The following is a 20,169-nucleotide window of genomic DNA, read 5'->3' as shown; positions in this document are numbered from 1 at the left end:
AGACTGGTCTGAATGCTTGTTTAACTTCATCCAGTAAGCCTAACATAATTCACTTTGTTTCCAATTCTACTGGCATAGTGGGAATGAATACAAATGTACAAAAGTATGTGGACACCCCTTCAAATTAGTGCTGTTATTGTGAAGTGGAAACGTATAGGAGCAACAACGGCTCAGCCGCGAAGTGGTATGGGACTAACTCACAGAACGGGACCACGAGTGCTGAAGCGCGTAGCATGTACAAATATTCTGTTCTCGGTTGCAACACTCACTACCGAGTTCCAAACTGCCTCTAGAAGCAACGTCAGCACAAGAACTGGTTGTCGGGAGCTTCATGAAATGGGTTTCCATGGCCGAGCAGCCGCACACAAGCCTAAGATCACAATGCGCAATGTCAAGCGTCGACTGGAGTGGTGTAAAATCGCCACCATTGGACGCAGTGGAAACGCGTTCTCTGGAATGATGAATCACGCTTCACCGTCTGGCAGTCCGATGGATGAATCTGGTTTGGCAGATGCCAGGAGAAAGCTACCTGCATAGTGCCAACTGTAAAGTTTGGTGGAGGAGGCTGTTTTTCATGGTTCTGGACCCTTAGTTCCAGTGAAGGGAAATATTTACGCTACAGCATACAATGACATTCTAGACGATTCTGTGCTTCCAACTTTGTGGCAACAGTTTGGGGAAGGCCCTTTCCTGTTTCAGCATGACAATTCCCCCGTGCACAAAGAGATGTCCAAACAGAAATGGTTTGTCGAGATCAGTGTGGAAGAACTTGACTGCTCAAAAACCTGACCTCAACCCCATCGAACACCTTTGGGATGAATTGGAACGCCGACTGTGAGCCAGGCCTAATCGCCCAACATCAGTGCCCGACCTCACTAATGCTCTTGGGGCTGAATGGAAGCAAGTCCCCACAGCAATGTTCCAACATCTAGTGGAAAGCCTTCCCAGAAGAGTAGAGGCTGTTATAGCAGCAAAGGGGGGACCAACTCCATATTAATGCCCATGATTTTGGAATGAGATGTTTCGACGAGCAGGTGTCCACATACTTTTGGTCATGTAGTGTATCATCAGCATAGGGTCTTGCCAACCTTAAGGCCCATCATTGGAACTCCTTTCCCCCAGCGGAGGTGTTTCAATGTCAAAAGCCCCGCATAGGGCTACCTGCCATCAGATGAAAGCCCCGCATAGGGCTACCTGCCATCACATCATCTGAGACAAGGCCATTCACCAAACGATTTAATAAAATGTCATATTGCATTCTATCTTTGTTGTTTATTCAGTAAAGCCTGTACTCAATTGAACTGTAAGTGTGATACCTATGGGGCCAATATGGAGAACAGGAGCGATATTTACCTCAAACACACACACACACACAGAGAGAGATTCCTCAAAGGAAATCTTCCCAGTGGCTTGTTTGTTGCTTCGTTGACATCTGCTTGTGTTGTTCAGGTTATTATTGAACGCCAGCGGTAATACATTTGGAACATGAAGGAACATTAGCTCTCCTCTAGTTTTTAAACAGACAAGCGGTGTGATAACGTTAGCGCTTGCCAGACGCCTTGCCGCCATGATTACCGCCAACCAGCTTCAGCTGTGACAGCCTAATGAGCAAAACACTCGCATTGCAGAGTAAATTGCTATTTAGAAAGATGTTGGCACAAGTGGGTGCAGAGTGAGGTGAAGGGGCCACCAAAGATGGTAGATAAATGAAGATAGTTCACTCAGGCCATTTACCATTGAAATTTGTTTTTGTTCCTGTCTAAAGGGGGTGGCTCTTCCATAGACACCAATGCTATAGCAGCTGGGTCTGGTCTACTTAGTTTATTGACTTCCATTGAAACAGGAAAAATTAGGGAGTGGGATATTTTGCTTCCTCTTCTGTCTCTGTGGGGCACGACGCGGCGCCGCATGGCATCATTTTGCCACCGCTCGTCTGATGTGGTGTAGTTGAAAACGGTGGCATGGTCTCACATTGTGATTTACAGGTGCCATTTTGAGAGAATGCTTTATTTCTCTCGCTCAGATTTTGGGAGATCTCTTTTTGTGCCTAATTTTCTTATAAACGGGGATGTCATGACAGACAGAGAGGGGAAGAGAGTGAAAGAGAGCGAGAGAGAGCAAGAGGAGAGCTATAGGCTAAATGTGATATCATAAGTTAGAGAACAACGCTCAAAAAGCTATTTGGGCCCCCCAGAGGTCAAGTGGTCAAACGTATGTTCTAACACCCATATGTCTCTCTTTCCCCCATCCCCCTCTGTCGTTTTCTTCACTCCCTCTGTCTCTTTCTCCCTCTCATACTCCCTGTCTCTACCTCTCCCTCCCCCCTCACCAGAACCCCCAGGACTGCAGCAAGGCCCGTAAGCTGGTGTGTAACATCAACAAGGGCTGTGGCTATGGCTGCCAGCTGCATCACGTGGTCTACTGCTTCATGATCGCCTATGGCACCCAGCGCACCCTCATCCTGGAGTCCCACAACTGGCGCTATGCCACGGGTGGCTGGGAGACCGTCTTCCACCCCGTCAGCAACTCCTGTAGCGACCGTACTGGGGTGTCTACAGGACACTGGTCAGGTAAGCACGGTGAGCATTATCTGGTAAGCAGCCAGGTATTTAGAGTTTCGCCCGGTTCTATAGCTCTGGTTGGACCATTGAGGTATCTGCATAATGATGCATTTACATGGCACTATAACATTATATCCTCCTGAGAAAAACATGTTACGAAGAAAAAGATATCAAAAAAATATCTGTATTTACTTTTCTATTGTACAGTATGTGCACTGTAGTAGCCATTAGGACTTGGTTGATAGTAAATAGGACAAATATAACGTTATAGTAAAAGTGGCCAGTAAGTTAAAAACATAGTTAGCGTATCCATTACAGAGGACATTTATTAACTTGCTCTTATTAAGCTCTTATTTAATGTTAATGTGAAAAAAATGATTACACTGCTCTGAAAACTCACCAAACTATTCCGGAGATATTTACCTATTAGAAACAATTTGAATATCCAACTCACAAAATGTATAATTACACAATTACACACACTTACCATAAAATGTGAGAATTTTGATGTGAGCCATTTTGAAGAACCATAAAGACAAAGTGATCATGGTGCCACACCACATGTGATATCATTGAAAAGCCTAGAATGTCCTCGCAAAGGTAGAACTGGAACTAACAAAGTGGCATGGATGGCCTTAGAAATATAGACCAAAAACGAATGTCCATTAGAAAGGACAAAAATGAATTGCTCAGTCTCAGGAGGATTCTATGGCAGCCATGTTAGCGCCCCATTAACATTATATGTGGCATATTTAAATAATATTATGTAACTGAATGTCTAGAATTAGAACAATACTCAAAATTCTAAAAGTTGGCTCAACTCTCAAAATACATGGCTCTGCTGACTACTATCAGATTTAACCACAAAGACCAGGGAGGATTTCCAATGCCTCACAAAGAAGGGCACCTATTGGTAGATGGGTATAAAAAAAAAGAAGCTGACATTGAATATCCCTTTAAGCATGGTGAAGTTATTAATTACACTTTGGTTTGTGTGTCAATATAGCCTGTCACTAAAAAGATACAAGGGTCCTTCCTAACTCAGTTGCCGGAGAGGAGGGAAACCGCTCAGAGATTTCACCATGAGACCAATGGTGACTTTAAAAGAGTTACAGAGTTTAATGGCTATGATAGGAGACAACTGAGGATGGATCAACAACATTGTAGTTACTACACAATACTAACCTAATTGACACAGTGAAAAGAAGGAAGCGGTACAGAATAAAAAATATTCCTAAATGTGCATCCTGTTTGCAACAAGGCACTAAAGTAATACTGCAAAAAATTTGGCAAAGCAATTAACATTTTGTCCTGAATACAAAGTGTTATGTTTAGGGCAAATCCAATACAACACATTACTTAGTACCATGCTCCATATTTTTAAGCATAGTGGTGGCTGCATCATGTTATGGGTATGCTTGTAATCGTTAAGGACTGAGGAGTTTTTCAGGATAAAAAAGCACAGGCAAAATCCTAGAGAAAAACCTGGTTCAGTCTGCTTTCCACCAGACACTGGGAGATTCATTCACCTTTCAGCAGGACAATAACCTAAAACACAAGGCCAAATCTACACTGGAGTTGCTTACCAAGAAGACAGGTGTGGAAAGCTCTTAGACACGTACCTAGCAAGACTCAGAGCTGTAACAGCTGTCAAAAGTGATTTTAACATGTATTGACTCATGGGGGTTGAATAATAGTTTTTACAATTTGTCTTCCACTTTGACTTTACCGAGTATTTTGTATAGATCATTGACAAAAAATGGCAGTTAAAATCATTTTTATCCCACTTTGTAACACAACAAAATGTGGAAAAAGTCAAGGGGTGTGAATACTTTCTGAAGGCTCTGTATGCTAGCTACCTTTTTCCTCTCTCCCTCTGTCTCTCACACTCTCCAGCTTCCTTGTTCTATCTTTTTCTTTGTTCCCCCCCCGCCATTGGGCTTTCTTTTTCTCTTTCTCTTTCTTTTCCTGTTGTATTTGTGCAACTTGCTCTAATGCATGCCCTCCCTATCTCCTTATCGATTGGCCCTGCTTGCTCTTTGTGTGGTGAGTTCATTTCAATGGTTCACTGCTCATCTGAGCTGGATTCCTTATAGGAGCTGAGGCAATAATACACATGGAGAGAGAGTACATGGGTGTGTATTGTGTGTGTGTGTGTACATGCGTGTGCGTGTTTTCTTGTGCTTTTGTGTGCGTGTGCATGTGTGTGTGTGTGCGTGTGTTTGTGTCCGTATTTGTGTGAGTGTGTGTCCGTATTTGTGTGAGCGTGCTTGTGTGTACAAGCGCATACTGTATTTGCGTCCCTGTGTGCATGTGTGTGCTTAGGTTTGTGTGTGTGTTGTAGGGAAGTGTACGTGAGAGCATAGGAGCCAATCAACAAAGAGACTGACATCGCGGTCAATCGAACAATGCATTATGGGTTAAATTTCCTCTCCAATCCTGCCTCAAATAGTGAATTAGCTAGAAGTGAAATAAATGTCTTAAATTGTTGCTGCATCAATTTATTCATGCAGATTGTGGAGGTTGAGTAAAAATGTTGACTCTTTGTGTCCTAATTAGGAAGCTATGGGAGGGGGAAGGAGTGCTTAACTGTGCAGTTGTGCCAAGAAGTGCAGGCCTAAAAAATATGCCTAGTCCCCCCTCTCCCTCCCGTAAAACCTGCCAATGATGATATATAAGCAAAGAGAAAGAGCTTTGGAATATTTTTTCTGTTAAATATTTAATGATTTTGCCAATTTATATTCAGCTCACGCTCCATGGAGTACACATGCACTTGCACCGACACCCTGGTTTTTATGTTTCCTTGTTGTTATTTTTATTTATTTATATATTCCATTTACACTTTCTTTGAAAGGCCATTTTTTATGAGTAATTATGCCATTTGTTTGACAATGGGTTATGAAAGCTGTGTGCAATTTTATTAGGCTTACTGTAATGGAACAAGTCACTGTAGTTGCAACTTCACAGAGATCAGTAGTTGTAGTCTAAGCTTATTTTTGAAACTGTAAAAAAACATGTTCTAAAAAATGTCCTCTAGTTTAAGGCTGGATGTGAGTGTGAGTGGAGGTTGTCTGCCAGACATATCCCTTCTGGCGAGATGAGATTAGACCGAAAGTGTGTATGTGTGTGTGTGTCCACGTGCGTTTGCACACGTGCATGCGCATGTATGTGTCCTTGCCACTCCTTTGTGTACTGAGGCTTAATACCCACTCTCCCAGGTGGAAAGGCTATCAGGAACCCAGAGAGGATGACCTTCCTAATCAGCCCAGCTCAACCCTCCTCTCTGCCCACTGTGCCCAGAGCTCCTGCCAGTCCCATGCCCGTCTAGAGGCCACCCTCTGGGGGCAAATCTGCAGAGTAGAACCCACAATGCAATGTTTTCTCGAGACAGGCTGGCTGGCTAGGTATGTAGCTAGCTAGAAAGATGTAGCTACACACAATAATACCAAAGTCAATATCAGCATGCGAAGTAGTTAGTTAGCTGAAAAATCCCTGAAACAAACTGCACTATCAATTTAGGAGGTACACATTCACCATGTTCAACCTGGTAGAGATTGCATTTCTAGCTCAAAGCTGTGCAAGTCAGGTTGCTATGGCAATGTGCATGGAGGGAGATGAGAGGAGAAAACTGCTTTGTGCCATGGTAATTGAAGGAAGAAAGGATATTAATTTGATGGTGTACTTTGAAGACATTTGAACGAAATATATACTTTGTCGTGACGATATAGACAGATGGATGGGTTTTAGACAAGTATACCCATACCATCTATTGGCTTATTAGGCGATCTGGAGAGCAGGTAATTGTTTTAAAAGCGTTATGAAATGTGATAGTTTGTTATCCCCTATCTCCAGTGACAAGAACCTTATCATGATGACGTGTCATGTCACATTTCAATTTTAGGGTGGATTGCCCCTTTAAAGAAGGACAGCCAAAGGTCAACCGTCACTCTGGATGCAGAGCGGATAAAGAGAGAGAGAGAGAGAGAACATTGGGAGGTTGTTTTGAAAGGACATTACTTTCTGCTGTCTTCTCTAACTTATCTATCCCTCCATGACTTTATCCTTTCTTCTCTAACTTCCTTCACTCTCTCTATCTTTTTGGCTGAAGTTCATTCTATACCCTTTTCCTCACAGTGTGCACTTGTTCACTGTAGCTCTTGGATGGTACAGATAGAGTGGAAAGAAACTGTCTAGCCAAGGTTTACACTAATCCAATGATTGTAAATGAATGAGGATTTAAGTCTAAGGCTGCGTCACAGATAGAACAATGAGACAGATAGATGTATAAATGTGAAGCTTCCGCTTTGTGTTTCCACTCACTACCAAATATGGTAGTGAGAGGAAGCCCAGTGGCTGGCAGTGGGAGAAGATGGAACGAGATGGATTTTGGCCGACATTCTGCAAATTTTCTCATCGATGAAACATTTGATCTCAATACAATTTTCTGTTCCTAAAACTAGAATATGTAATGAACAGAGTGGACTAAGTTGTGTAGACTTTACCCTTTTCCAACGTTTTTTTTTAAATTGCATTGTTTATAAGGAGTGAAAAGGCGAATTGAGTTATTGCACAAACGCACTTCACAGATTAGGCATTCCGTAACGCGCCAATAGGATCTTGCTAGCTCGTGCTTGGCTCTGCCCACCTCCTTGCTTGTTCTGCCCACTATGACTGATTTGTTCCCATTTTAAACTACGGGCTGTGGTCTATCTTGGTTTAGTTATAAAAAATATTTTTATAGTCTAGAATGGCTCCCTCCTCTAATCTCATCTCATCCTTATCTGCTCTGATCTGACATCATTGGGTAGAATAAGTAATACGGCAGAAAGTTATTTGGATATCAACTCTCACCTATTTGTGTTTTTAGATCTGTATAAACCAAGGAAAGGACCCAAGAGGAGGCCACTTGGGTCAAAGGGGGGTGAGTGTAGCCAATGTGGAATAGCTAGGTAGTTAACTGTGTGTGCGATAGACTAGCGTCCATCAGACGACAACACCCGCTCTGATCCCTAGAAGTAGTTGCTCTCCCATAGCATTTGTGGAGTGACAGGTAACGCCGCTTTGTGCGAAGTGTTGTTGGTAGCAGAAGGTTGCTAGTTCGCTTCTAGTTGGACAAAATCTACTCTGTTACACATGCAGCCTAACTGGCCTGCTACACTAGATGTGAGTGTGAGATGCATAACTTTTGCAGAGCGCAACTCATGTAACTCATGTAAATTAAACCAGGGCGTAACCAGTGCGACTGTGCAGCTCCCCAGTAACTATTTCCCCATCTGTCTCTGTAGGTGAGGCCCATGACAAGGACATCCAGGTGGTAGAGTTACCCATCGTGGATAGCCTACACCCCCGCCCCCCCTACCTGCCCCTGTCCATCCCAGAAGACCTAGCCCAGCGCCTCCACCGTCTCCATGGTGACCCGTCTGTGTGGTGGGTGTCTCAGTTTGTAAAGTACCTGGTGCGTCCTCAGGCCTGGCTGGAGAAGGAGATTGCGGACACCACAGCCAAGCTGGGTTTCAAGCACCCCATCATAGGGTAGGTGGATGCATGCACGTACGCATTAACACACACACAAACACACACATACACACACACCACACACAGGACACCACGGTCAACCTGGGTCAAACTGGGTTTCAAACACCCCATCATAGGGTAGATAAATATAGGAGAGACACTTGAGTCTGTCTCTTTCGAGTTTTGGATTGTAGCGTCCTCTTTCTCTATCTCTTAGTGTATGTTTCTCTCTGTTAAAGTTGTCTAAAACTCTTTCTATATCTGCGTCATACTCCTCTCTGTTTCTCTTTCAAACTGTCTCAAACTATCTCCATCATACTCTCTCTGTGTTTCTCTCTCTTCCATCGTTCTCTGTTTCTCTCTGTCTGACTTTCTTTCTTTCTGTCTGTCTGTCTGTCTGTCTGTCTTTCTGTCTTGTCCGTCTGTCTGTGTTTCTGTCTCTCTTTCTTTGTGTGTCAGTCTCTCGTTTCACCTATACTTCAATAGGCCCAGGGGAGCAACTTTGGTTTTAGAAGTGGGGGGGGGCATAAAAATACCTACCCGACTGCTCGGAGGCGTCCGCATGGTCCTAAAGCACACTTTTTGTATCATATTCCAATGATAAAACTGGGGGACATGTCCCCCCCGTCCCCGGTGAAAGTTGCACGCCTGATTAGGCCTACTTATTTTTCAGTCTCTTCTGCTACTACCTTTTTCTTTCAACCCTCTTTCATTCTCCTCCGTTATGACTCTATGAATCATCCTCCTTTCTTTCCCAATCAAACTTTCTCTCTCTCTCATGTTTTCTGCACCTCTATCCTTTCTTTCACCCGCTCCTCTTTTTTGTCTTTATCTCCTTTATTTCGCTCACCTCTTTCTCTATTTCCCCCGTATCACTTTCCCTATTTCCCACCATTGTCTCTCCCATATCTATCGCTTTGTCTTCTCCTCTCTCCTCTCCTCACCTGCTCCCTCCATTCTCCCCCCTCTGTCACTGGGGAGCCTATTGAAATGAAGAGCTGGTTAGAAATAAAGTTTTCTCCGCTCCTTTTCTCTTTCTGCTTCCATCTGATAATATAATAAAGTGTCGGGGTGAAGAAGAGGGGGAAAGAAGAGAGGGGGAGAGGAGAAATGGGTAGTGGAGCAGTTGGGGAGGATTGGGGTTTGGTTGGGGAAGAGGAGGATAGGGAATGGGGTGTGGGGGGGGGAGTATGAAAGCGAGAAGACAGAGAGAGAGAGAAAGAGAGAGAGCGAGAGAGAGTGAAAGGGGCTAGAGGAGGAAAGCGAGGGGGGCTTCGGAGGGGGAGGGAGTGTATGAGGTATCTCTGAGGACACGAGACGGCATGGGAGCAAGCCTTTGGCTCCCGTCTCCCTGCATCTCCACGCTCCTGTGAAGAGCAATGCCGCTGCAGCAGAGCCTCTACCCTCAGTAGGCCTGCAACACTCCAGACTAAAGCTCTAAAAGCAGCCGTCAGCACAACCCCAGTCCCAGCTCAGCATCTCACAAGCAGGGGAGACAGCCAGGGAGGAGGGGGAGTGGAGAAGGAGGGAGGGATGGATGGGGGGGATTGATTACTCACACGCCGTCTGGCACTAAGTGCCCAGGCACGGCCGCTTCGTCTGCCAAGGAACAGGCGGTGGGATGAAGGGAAGGAAAGAGAGCGAGAGGAGGAAGAAAACAGGAGGATAGATGAAAGGAGAGAGAGAGCGGGAGAAAGAGAGACAGAGACCATGGCAGAGAGAAACGACTTGGAGAAGCAGAGAATGGAGCGGCTCGTAGTCAAGAGTCCCACTTATAATCAAAAGTCCCTTCAGATCAGATAGAGGGAGATGGAAAGAGAGAGCGAGAGAGCGGGGGAGTGAATATGAAGATATGAATAGTAAGAGAGAGAGAGTTAAAGGGACGTAGAGAAACAAAGATGTTCACTTTCAGCCTTACGTGCACCTGTAGAGAATCCCTCCCCCTCCCCCACTCTTTCCCATCACTCTCTCTCTCTTAATCCCTCGTTCCCTCTATTCTCTCTGATCCAGGAGTGTGTTAGGGTAAATAAAGGTATTTGTTGCTTCAGTGAGCATCCTGAGGACTGGGCTGACTGATCTCAGGCCAGTTCTGGTAATTAGACGCACTGTGTTTATTATCTCGTTCCTTCGATTTCTCATTCACTCTCTCTCTCTCGCTCTTCCTCTCTCTCTCTCGCTCGTATTCCCTTCGTCTCTACCTCTCTCTTTTCTTTATTCTCTCCCTCCAAATCATAGGCTGGCTTCGTTGTGTTATGAGGGATTAAAAAAAGAAAGCACTCACTTGCAGGGCTGGTCTATTAATCGTCCGTTCGCTTCTTTCTCCCATTCAAACCCCTTTTCTTTCTGCCTTTTCTGTCATTACTCCTACATTGTGCCACTGGCTCTCTCTCTCTCTCTCTCTCTCTCTCTCTCTCTCTCTCTCTCTCTCTCTCTCTCTCTCTCTCTGATTATGGGCAAGACAATATGTAGTAGCTGATAGTGAACGTATTTATTGAAAGTATTGCTCTCTCTCCCTCCTTCCACCCTCGTCTCTGTCCCTGTAGGGTCCATGTTCGGCGGACAGATAAGGTGGGGACAGAGGCTGCGTTCCACCCTATAGAGGAGTACATGGTTCACGTGGAGGAACAGTTCCAACACATGGCCCGACGTATCCACCTGGACAAGAAACGAGTCTACCTGGCAACAGATGACCCCTCACTACTGCAAGAGGCTAAGACCAAGTGAGTGACAACCAATACCCTTATAATGAAGCTTCGGTGTGTGTTTGTGGGGGGGTGATGGGGGTGTAGAATTAGTGTGTGTGTGCGTGTATGTCAGAATCAGAATCACCTTTATTCGCCAAGTACATTTACACATACTCAGAATTGTACTTGGTGATATGGTGCTGCTAGTGATAGACAACATTTAGAGACAGAATACAGAGAGAAGAGGCTAAACAAAGTTTCCATACATTATATACAACTAGGCAGAGTGAGCATAGAGCTATAAGAGAATGAGAAGATATACAAAAATACAGTGGGTATACGGTTGATATACAGTGGGTATACGGTTGATATACAGTGGGTATACGGTTGATATACAGTGGGTATACGGTTGATATACAGTGGGTATACGGTTGATATACAGTGGATGTACAAATTGACAGTATCAGTATGAATATGTCTAAATGCAGAGAGATGGACAGAGTATAATGCAGTATTGTGCAGTTATTTTGTGTACAGTTCAGAGATGGCTTGATGGGGTGTGCAGCATAGAGTCTCTATGGGCCAAATGGCCGGTTGGTGAGGGCCACAACCCAGAGGAGGGGGTGGGAGGGGTCTGCAATGATCTTTCCTGCACGCTTCCTTGCCCTGGAGTCGTGCAGAACCTCGATGGAGGGCAGGTGGCAACCAGTGACCCTCTCTGCAGACCGGACAATGCATTGCAGTTTGCCCTTGCAGCGGGCATACCCAAACCAGACCGTGATGGAGGAGGTGAGGATGGACTCAACGATTGATGCGTAAAACCGGATCAGGATTGACTGGGAGATTGTTTTCAGCTGCTGCAAGTAGTACATCTGCTGGTGTGCCTTCTTGGTGACCGCTGTGATGTTGTCCTCCCACTTGAGGTTGTGGGAGATGGTTCCCAGGAATTTCAATGATTCAGCCGTGCTAACAGCTGAGTCATCAATCTCGAGGGGGAGAGATGGTGGGGGGGCATTATCGGTCGACCTCTCCACGGTACATGGACTCATTGCCATCGGTGGGGGGGGGTTCCTGGGATGGCAGAAGGGTAGAGGAGAGAGGAGCCTGGAGAGGAATGGGGAAGGGGGGGTAGGGTAGGGTAAATGGGTGAGAGGGGGAAGTGGCAAGGAGGGGTAGGTGGAGGGGGGTATTGTCCTGATGATTGCGGGGCCTTCGTGAGTCAAATCTGCAGTAAAACTGATTTAGTTTATTCGGCAGTGAGGGGTAGTCTGCCGTCGGGGAGCTTTAGGTTTGTAGTTGGTAATGGTTTTCAGTCCTTTCCAGACAAACGAGCAGTAGTCGCTGCAGAACTGTTGCTCTAGCCTGTCTTTTGTACTGCTGTTTGGCTGCCCTAATTCCCAAGAGTATCTTTTTCTTGGTGTCTCTATAGAGGTCCCTGGTCTTGCTCCTGTGGTCTATTAATCGTGGTAAACACACGAGCAGCGACCAAAACACTGTGGCTGCCTCATTGGCCACCCCTGTGTGCGTGTGTGTGTGTGTGTGTGTGTGTGTGTGTGTGTGTGTGTGTGTGTGTGTGTGTGTGTGTGTGTGTGTGTGTGTGCGTGTGTGTATGATTGGCCGTGTCCGAAATCTGTGTGCAGTAAGCAACAGATATCAACATACTAGGCTCACCCATACTGAGAATGCGACATTTAATGCGCAATTGCGTTGTTTCCTGCCATTCGTTCATTTTGTTAGCGCAACCTCTTATCTAATTATCAGCCGATTATCAGTTGTTGTCAAACACACGCGGGTCTGAAAAGACGTCTCTCTTCCTCAATAGCGTGCAGCGAATTCTACTAGATGAAAAGCCTAAATGAGTATGACATCCTGGCATTCAAAGCATACTTAATTTTCTAAATTTCACATAAAACATTCAATTTTCCGCATACCCAAAATGCCTACTATTTAGAACGCAAGTACGGGTATTCGGACACAGCCATTGTGTTTTTGTTTGTATGTAGAAGCCCATATGGATAATGGTATGTGTTTCCTACAGGTACCCTGACTATGAGTTCATCAGTGATAACTCCATCTCGTGGTCGGCTGGTCTGCACAACCGCTATACAGAGAACTCTCTGAGAGGAGTGATCCTAGACATACACTTCCTGTCCCAGACCGACTTCCTGGTCTGCACATTCTCCTCACAGGTAGGGGTGCCATATCTCAGGGATTCTCAAAGTGGGGTGTCCGCAAGGTACTACAGGGTGTCCTCGGCCAGAGCAAAAAATATATATATACACTGCTCAAAAAAATAAAGGGAACACTAAAATAACACATCCTAGATCTGAATGAATGAAATAATCTTATTAAATACTTTTTTTCATTACATAGTTGAATGTGCTGACAACAAAATCACACAAAAATTATCAATGGAAATCAAATTTATCAACCCATGGAGGTCTGGATTTGGAGTCCATGCGCTGACCCTCAAAATTAAAGTGGAAAACCACACTACAGGCTGATCCAACTTTGATGTAATGTCCTTAAAACAAGTCAAAATGAGGCTCAGTAGTGTGTGTGGCCTCCACGTGCCTGTATGACCTCCCTACAACGCCTGGGCATGCTCCTGATGAGGTGGCGGATGGTCTCCTGAGGGATCTCCTGCCAGACCTGGACTAAAGCATCCGCCAACTCCTGGACAGTCTGTGGTGCAACGTGGCGTTGGTGGATGGAGCGAGACATGATGTCCCAGATGTGCTCAATTAGATTCAGGTCTGGGGAACGGGCGGGCCAGTCCATAGCATCAATTCCTTCCTCTTGCAGGAACTGCTGACACACTCCAGCCACATGAGGTCTAGCATTGTCTTGCATTAGGAGGAACCCAGGGCCAACCGCACCAGCATATGGTCTCACAAGGGGTCTGAGGATCTCATCTTGGTACCTAATGGCAGTCAGGCTACCTCTGGCGAGCACATGGAGGGCTGTGCGGCCCCCCAAAGAAATGCCACCCCACACCATGACTGACCCACCGCCAAACCGGTCATGCTGGAGGATGTTGCAGGCAGCAGAACGTTCTCCACGGCGTCTCCAGACTGTCACGTCTGTCACATGGGCTCAGTGTGAACCTGCTTTCATCTGTGAAGAGCACAGGGCGCCAGTGGCGAATTTGCTAATCTTGGTGTTCTCTGGCAAATGCCAAACGTCCTGCACGTGTTGGGCTGTAAGCACAACCCCCACCTGTGGACGTTGGGCCCTCATACCACCCTCATGGAGTCTGTTTCTTACCGTTTGAGCAGACACATGCACATTTGTGGCCTGCTGGAGGTCATTTTGCAGGGCTCTGGCAGTGCTCCTCCTGCTCCTCCTTGCACAAAGGCGGAGGTAGCGGTCCTGCTGCTGGGTTGTTGCCCTCCTACGGCCTCCTCCACGTCTCCTGATGTACTGGCCTGTCTCCTGGTAGCGCCTCCATGCTCTGGACACTAGGCTGACAGACACAGCAAACCTTCTTGCCACAGCTCGCATTGATGTGCCATCCTGGATGAGCTGCACTACCTGAGCCACTTGTGTGGGTTGTAGACTCCGTCTCATGCTACCACTAGAGTGAAAGCACCGCCAGCATTCAAAAGTGACCAAAACATCAGCCAGGAAGCATAGGAACTGAGAAGTGGTCTGTGGTCACCACCTGCAGAACCATTCCTTTATTGGAGGTGTCTTGCTAATTGCCTATAATTTCCACCTGTTGTCTATTCCATTTGCACAACAGCATGTGAAATGTATTGTCAATCAGTGTTGCTTCCTAAGTGGACAGTTTGATTTCACAGAAGTGTGATTGACTTGGAGTTACATTGTGTTGTTTAAGTGTTCCCTTAATTGTTTTGAGCAATACACACACACATACACACACACACATACACACACACACATTTTTGAGCAATACACACACACATACACATATATTATTTTTATGAATATTACTAACAACAACAGATTAAATGAATTATGGCCAAGGGATCTGTGGAATACATTTAAAGGGTGTAATACAATACAATGTAATATTATTAATGTACAATTTATATTCTTAATCCTGTGCAACATGGGCCTGGGAGGCGCACAGGGATATTGGTATCCTCAGTATTCCAACAATTATATATTTTTCAACTCAATACTTCTTGTATTCCCCAAAAATGATATATGTTTTTTTTACATAAACGCACTGTAATTTAAGCTTTAAAACGGCAACGTTTTATCTCTGCCTCGTGGTAGAATGAGTAAAATCACAGGATATTATCTTTAAAGCTGCAACAACAAAACATCTATTTTTTATTCTGAATTGCAGGAAATTAGCTTGAAAACTGAATTTATTCTCTCTGATGCCATGAGGCTGGCCTTTAAAATGTTCCTTCCCAGGGCCCGAGACTTGGTTCATCCGGGCATGTACTGAAGTCATAGTAAAACTCCTTGTATTCTATTTTTATATAACTTGATTTGTGTTATGATTATTAGTGGGTCCCTGATGAATTTGCTTTTACAAAAGAGGTCCTCAGTCCCAAAAGGTTTGAGAAACCCTGCCATATTATTATTATTTTTTTGTCATTTTAGCAGACGCTCTTATTCAGAACGACTTACAGTTAGTGAGTGCATACATTTTCATACTGGCCCCCTGTGGGAATCGAACCCACAACCCTGGCGTTGCAAACGCCATGCTCTACCAACTGAGCTACACGGGACTACACAACACCCGTTATGGGAATATACGGTACATTATTCACTGATCTATACGGTTACTAACCTGAATAGCCAACTCCTACTGTCATTGTCATGTTAAACAATGACCATAGGAGATGGCAAGACAACAAATAGATCTGGGACCAGGCAACTTTTTCATCTGAACAAATTTGAATAGCCACATAATGTACAGTGCATTCGGAAAGTATTCAGACCCCTTGACTATTTCTACATTTTGTTACGTTACTACCTTATTCTAAAATTGATTAAATCGTTTTTTTTCCCTCATCAATCTACACAAATTACCTCATAATGACAAAGCAAATGCAGTTGTTTTTTAAATGTTTGCAAATGTATTAAAAATAAATGTAAAAAAGCAGTCAGACCCTTTAATCAGTACTTTGTTGAAGCACCTTTGGCAGCGATTACAGCCTCGAGTCTTCTTGGGTATGACGCTACAAGCTTGGCACACCTGTGTTTGGAGAGTTTCTCCCATTATTTTCTGCAGGTTTTCATCAATGATCTCTCTGTACTTTGCTCCATTCATCTTTCCCTCGATCCTGACTAGTCTCCCAGGCCCTGCCGCTGAAAAACATCCCCACAGCATGATGCTGTCACCACCATGCTTCACCGTAGAGATGGTGGCAGGTTTCCTCCAGACGTGAAGCTTTGCATTCAGGCCAAAGAGTTCGATCTTGGTTTCATCAGACCAGAGAATCTTGTTTCACATGGTCTGAGAGTCCTTTAGGTGCCTTTTGGCACACTCCATGCGGGCTGTCATGTGCCTTTTATTGAGGAATGGCTTCCGTCTGGCCACTCTACCATAAAGGCCTGATTGGTTGAGTGCTGCAGAGATGGTTGTCATTCTGGAAGGTTCTCCCATCTCCACAGAAGAGCTCTGGAGCTCTGTCAGAGTGACCATCGGGTTCTTGGTGTGGTCACCTCCCTGACCAAGGCCCTTCTCCCCCGATTGCTCAGTTTGGCCAGGCGGCCAGCTCTACGAAGTGTCTTGGTGATTCCAAACTTCTTCCATTTAAGAATGATGGAGGCCACTGTGTTCTTGGGGACATTCAATGCTGAAGAAATGTTTGGTACCCTTCCCCAGATCTGTGCCTCGACACAATCCTGTCTCAGAGCTCTACGGACAATTCCTTCGACCTCATGGCTTGGTTTTTGCTCTGACATGCACTGTCAACTGTGGGACCTTTTATAGACAGGTGTGTGCCTTTCCAAATCATGCCAAATCAATTTAATTTACCACAGTTGGACTCCAATCAAGTTGTAGAAACATTTCAAGGATGATCAATGGAAATAGGATTCACCTGAGCTCAATTTCAAGTCTCATAGCAAAGGGTCTGAATACTTATTTAAAATAGTTTTTTTTTTTTTTTTTTTGCAAACATTTCTACAAACCTGTTTGTGCTTTGTCATTATGAGGTATTGTGTGTAGGTTGATGAGGGGAACATTTTATCCAATCCATTTTAGAATAAGGCTGTAACGTAACAAAATATGGAAAAATTCAAGGGCTCTGAATACTTTCCGAATGTACCGTACTTCCATTCATTTCTGTAAACTAGTACAAGGGGACATTCAGGCGAGTCTTGTGAGCGTCCTAGAGCAAATCAACCAACATTTACATTTTAGTAATTTAGCAGACGCTCTTATCCAGAGCGACTTACAGTTAGTGAGTGCATACATTTTTCATACTGGCCCCCCGTGGGAATCGAAACCACAACCCTGGCGTTGCAAGTGCCATGCTCTACCAACTAAGCTACAGGAGGCCTATATTGTATTTGTTCGTGAGGGTCTCACCTTTCCACAGAGGGGTCATATTAGTGGCCCAAACTGTTCAGACGCTACAGACAGAAATTGTCAGATCGGCTGTACGGAGAACATGTTCGTGAGAGTCTCATCTTTCCATAGAGTTTCTAGGCCAAACCGTTCAGACGCTACAGACAATTTTGTGAGAAGACCGATTTTCAGGATGTCTCATGGTCTGACAAACACCGCTCTAGATCTGTCACCTTTCACCACAGATGTGGAAGTGCGACATACGTGGATGCAGTGGATTGAGACACCTCCAGTGCAAAAAACCCCAGATACAGTGGGGAGAACAAGTATTTGATACACTGACGATTTTGCAGGTTTTCCTACTTACAAAGCATGTAGAGGTCTGTAAAAAAAATCCAGAAAATCACATTGTGTGATTTTTAAGTAATTAATTTGCATTTTATTGCATGACATAAGTATTTGATACATCAGAAAAGCCGACCCATCTTCAATGCTCTTACTGAGGGAAGGAGGTTGTTGGCCAAGATCTCGCGATACATGGCCCCTTCCATCCTCCCCTCAATACGGTGCAGTCGTCCTGTCCCCTTTACAGAAAAGCATCCCCAAAGAATGATTTTTCCACCTCCATGCTTCACGGTTGGGATGGTGTTCTTGGGGTTGTACTCATCCTTCTTCTTCCTCCAAACACGGCGAGTGGAGTTTAGACCAAAAAGCTCTATTTTTGTCTCATCAGACCACATGACCTTCTCCCATTCCTCCTCTGGATCATCCAGATGGTCATTGGCAAACTTCAGACATGCCTGGACATGCGCTGGCTTGAGCAGGGGGACCTTGCGTGCGCTGCAGGATTTTAATCCATGACGGCGTAGTGTGTTACTAATGGTTTTCTTTGAGACTGTGGTCCCAGCTCTCTTCAGGTCATTGACCAGGTCCTGCCGTGTAGTTCTGGGCTGATCCCTCACCTTCCTCATGATCATTGATGCCCCACGAGGTGAGATCTTGCATGGAGCCCCAGACTGAGGGTGATTGACTGTCATCTTGAACTTCTTCCATTTTCTAATAATTGTGCCAACAGTTGTTGCCTTCTCACCAAGCTGCTTGCCTATTGTATTGTAGCCCATCCCAGCCTTGTGCAGGTCTACAATTTTAACCCTGATGTGATTACACAGCTCTCTGGTCTTGGCCATTGTGGAGAGGTTGGAGTCTGTTTGATTGAGTGTGTGGACAGGTGTCTTTTATACAGGTAACAAGTTCAAACAGGTGCAGTTAATACAGGTAATGAGTGGAGAACAGGAGGGCTTCTTAAATAAAAACTAACAGGTCTGTGAGAGCCGAAATTCTTACTGGTTGGTAGGTGATCAAATACTTATGTCATGCAATAAAATGCAAATGAATTACTTAAAAATCATACAATGTGATTTTCTGGATTTTTGTTTTAGATTCTGTCTCTCACAGTTGAAGTGTACCTATGATAACAATTACAGACCTCTACATGCTTTGTAAGTAGGAAAACCTGCAAAATCGGCAGTGTATCAAATACTTGTTCTCCCCACTGTATCTCTAGCTTAAACTGACAGATTTTCATGAGAATGTATGTATTATGCTAATTAGATTTCCGCAGGGGCACGGACATCGACCTTAGGGGTTTAAACTCTGTAACTGTTTTAAAGTTACCATGGGCCTCATGATGAAATCACTGAGCGGTTTCCTTCCTCTCCGGCAACTGAGTTAGGAAGGATGCCTGTATCTTTGTAGTTACTGGGTGTATTTCAAAGGGATATTCAATGTCTACTTTTTATTTTATTTTTACCCATCTACCAATAGGTGCCCTTTTTTTGCAAGGCATTGGAAAACCTCCCAGTTTTTTTGGGTTGAATCTGTGGTGAAATTCACTGCTCGACTGAGGGACCATGAAGATAATTATATTTGTGGGGTACAGAGATGAGGTAGTCATTCATAAATCATGTTAAACACTATTATTGCATACAGAGTGAGCCCATGCAACTTGTTATGTGACTTGTTAAGCAAATGTTTACAACTAAATTTATTTAGGCTTGCCATACCAAAGGGGTTGAATACTTATTGACTCAAGACATTTCAGCTTTTCATTTTAAATTAATTTCAAACAATTTCTAAAAACTTAAATCCACTTTGATTTGATGGGGTGTTGTGTGTAGGCCAGTGACACAAAACCTCAATTTAATCCATTTTAAATTCAGGCTGTAAAAAGTGAAGGGGTGTGAATAATTTCTGAAGGCACTGTATCTCTAATTCCTGTTTCCTGTATATCTACTTCCTGTTTTCCATATCTCTACTTCCTGTTTATACTTCCTGTATCTCTACTTTCTGGTTCCAGGTGTGCCGCGTGGCCTACGAGATCATGCAGACGCTGCACCCGGATGCTTCCTCTTTCTTCCACTCGCTAGACGACATCTACTACTTCGGGGGCCAGAACGCCCACAACCAGATTGCCATCTACCCCCACCACCCCCGCAGCCCTGAAGACATACCCCTGGAGCCCGGTGACATCATCGGCGTAGCGGGGAACCACTGGGACGGCTACTCGAAAGGGGTCAACCGTAAAATGGGCCGCACCGGCCTCTACCCGTCCTACAAAGTCAAGGAGAAGATCGAGACCGTGAAGTACCCCACGTACCCCGAGGCGGACAAGCTGCTCTCAAACTCCCAACGGAAGTGAAGAAGAAAGGGAAGGAGGAAAATAAAAATAGAGAAAGAGACTCGGAATCAGTGAGAGAACAGGGGGAAAGGGGGAAAGAGATGGTAGTGTTCAGGCTGCACTGAGAGTCTGTGTGTGTGTGTGTGTGTGTGTGTGTGTGTGTGTGTGTGTGTGTGTGTGTGTGTGTGTGTGTGTGTGTGTGTGTGTGTGTGTGTGTGTGTGTGTGTGTGTGTG

The 20,169-nt window shown here is 44.8% G+C and overlaps 1 protein-coding gene across 1 annotated transcript in view; it reads left to right on the top strand.

Annotated features, from left to right (window-relative positions):
* LOC311108329 (alpha-(1,6)-fucosyltransferase) overlaps positions 1–19,956 on the top strand; it is a gene marked incomplete at its 3' end in the record, with an annotated part of 32,811 nt that extends 12,855 nt beyond the window's left edge. Inside the window, exons 3-7 of the mRNA XM_084150957.1 lie at positions 2,333–2,570; positions 7,847–8,093; positions 10,619–10,795; positions 12,798–12,948; positions 19,615–19,956. Of these exons, the coding sequence (XP_084007083.1) occupies positions 2,333–2,570; positions 7,847–8,093; positions 10,619–10,795; positions 12,798–12,948; positions 19,615–19,956 (1,155 nt within the window). The remainder of the gene's footprint in view (positions 1–2,332; positions 2,571–7,846; positions 8,094–10,618; positions 10,796–12,797; positions 12,949–19,614) is intronic.
* Between the last annotated feature and the right edge of the window lie 213 nt (positions 19,957–20,169).

Source organism: Coregonus lavaretus (genome assembly GCF_964263955.1).
Source record: "Coregonus lavaretus genome assembly, chromosome: 33".
In the NCBI taxonomy this organism is placed as follows: domain Eukaryota; kingdom Metazoa; phylum Chordata; class Actinopteri; order Salmoniformes; family Salmonidae; genus Coregonus; species Coregonus lavaretus.
Note: the sequence above shows the minus strand (reverse complement) of the source record. Positions and strands in the feature narration are given on the sequence as shown.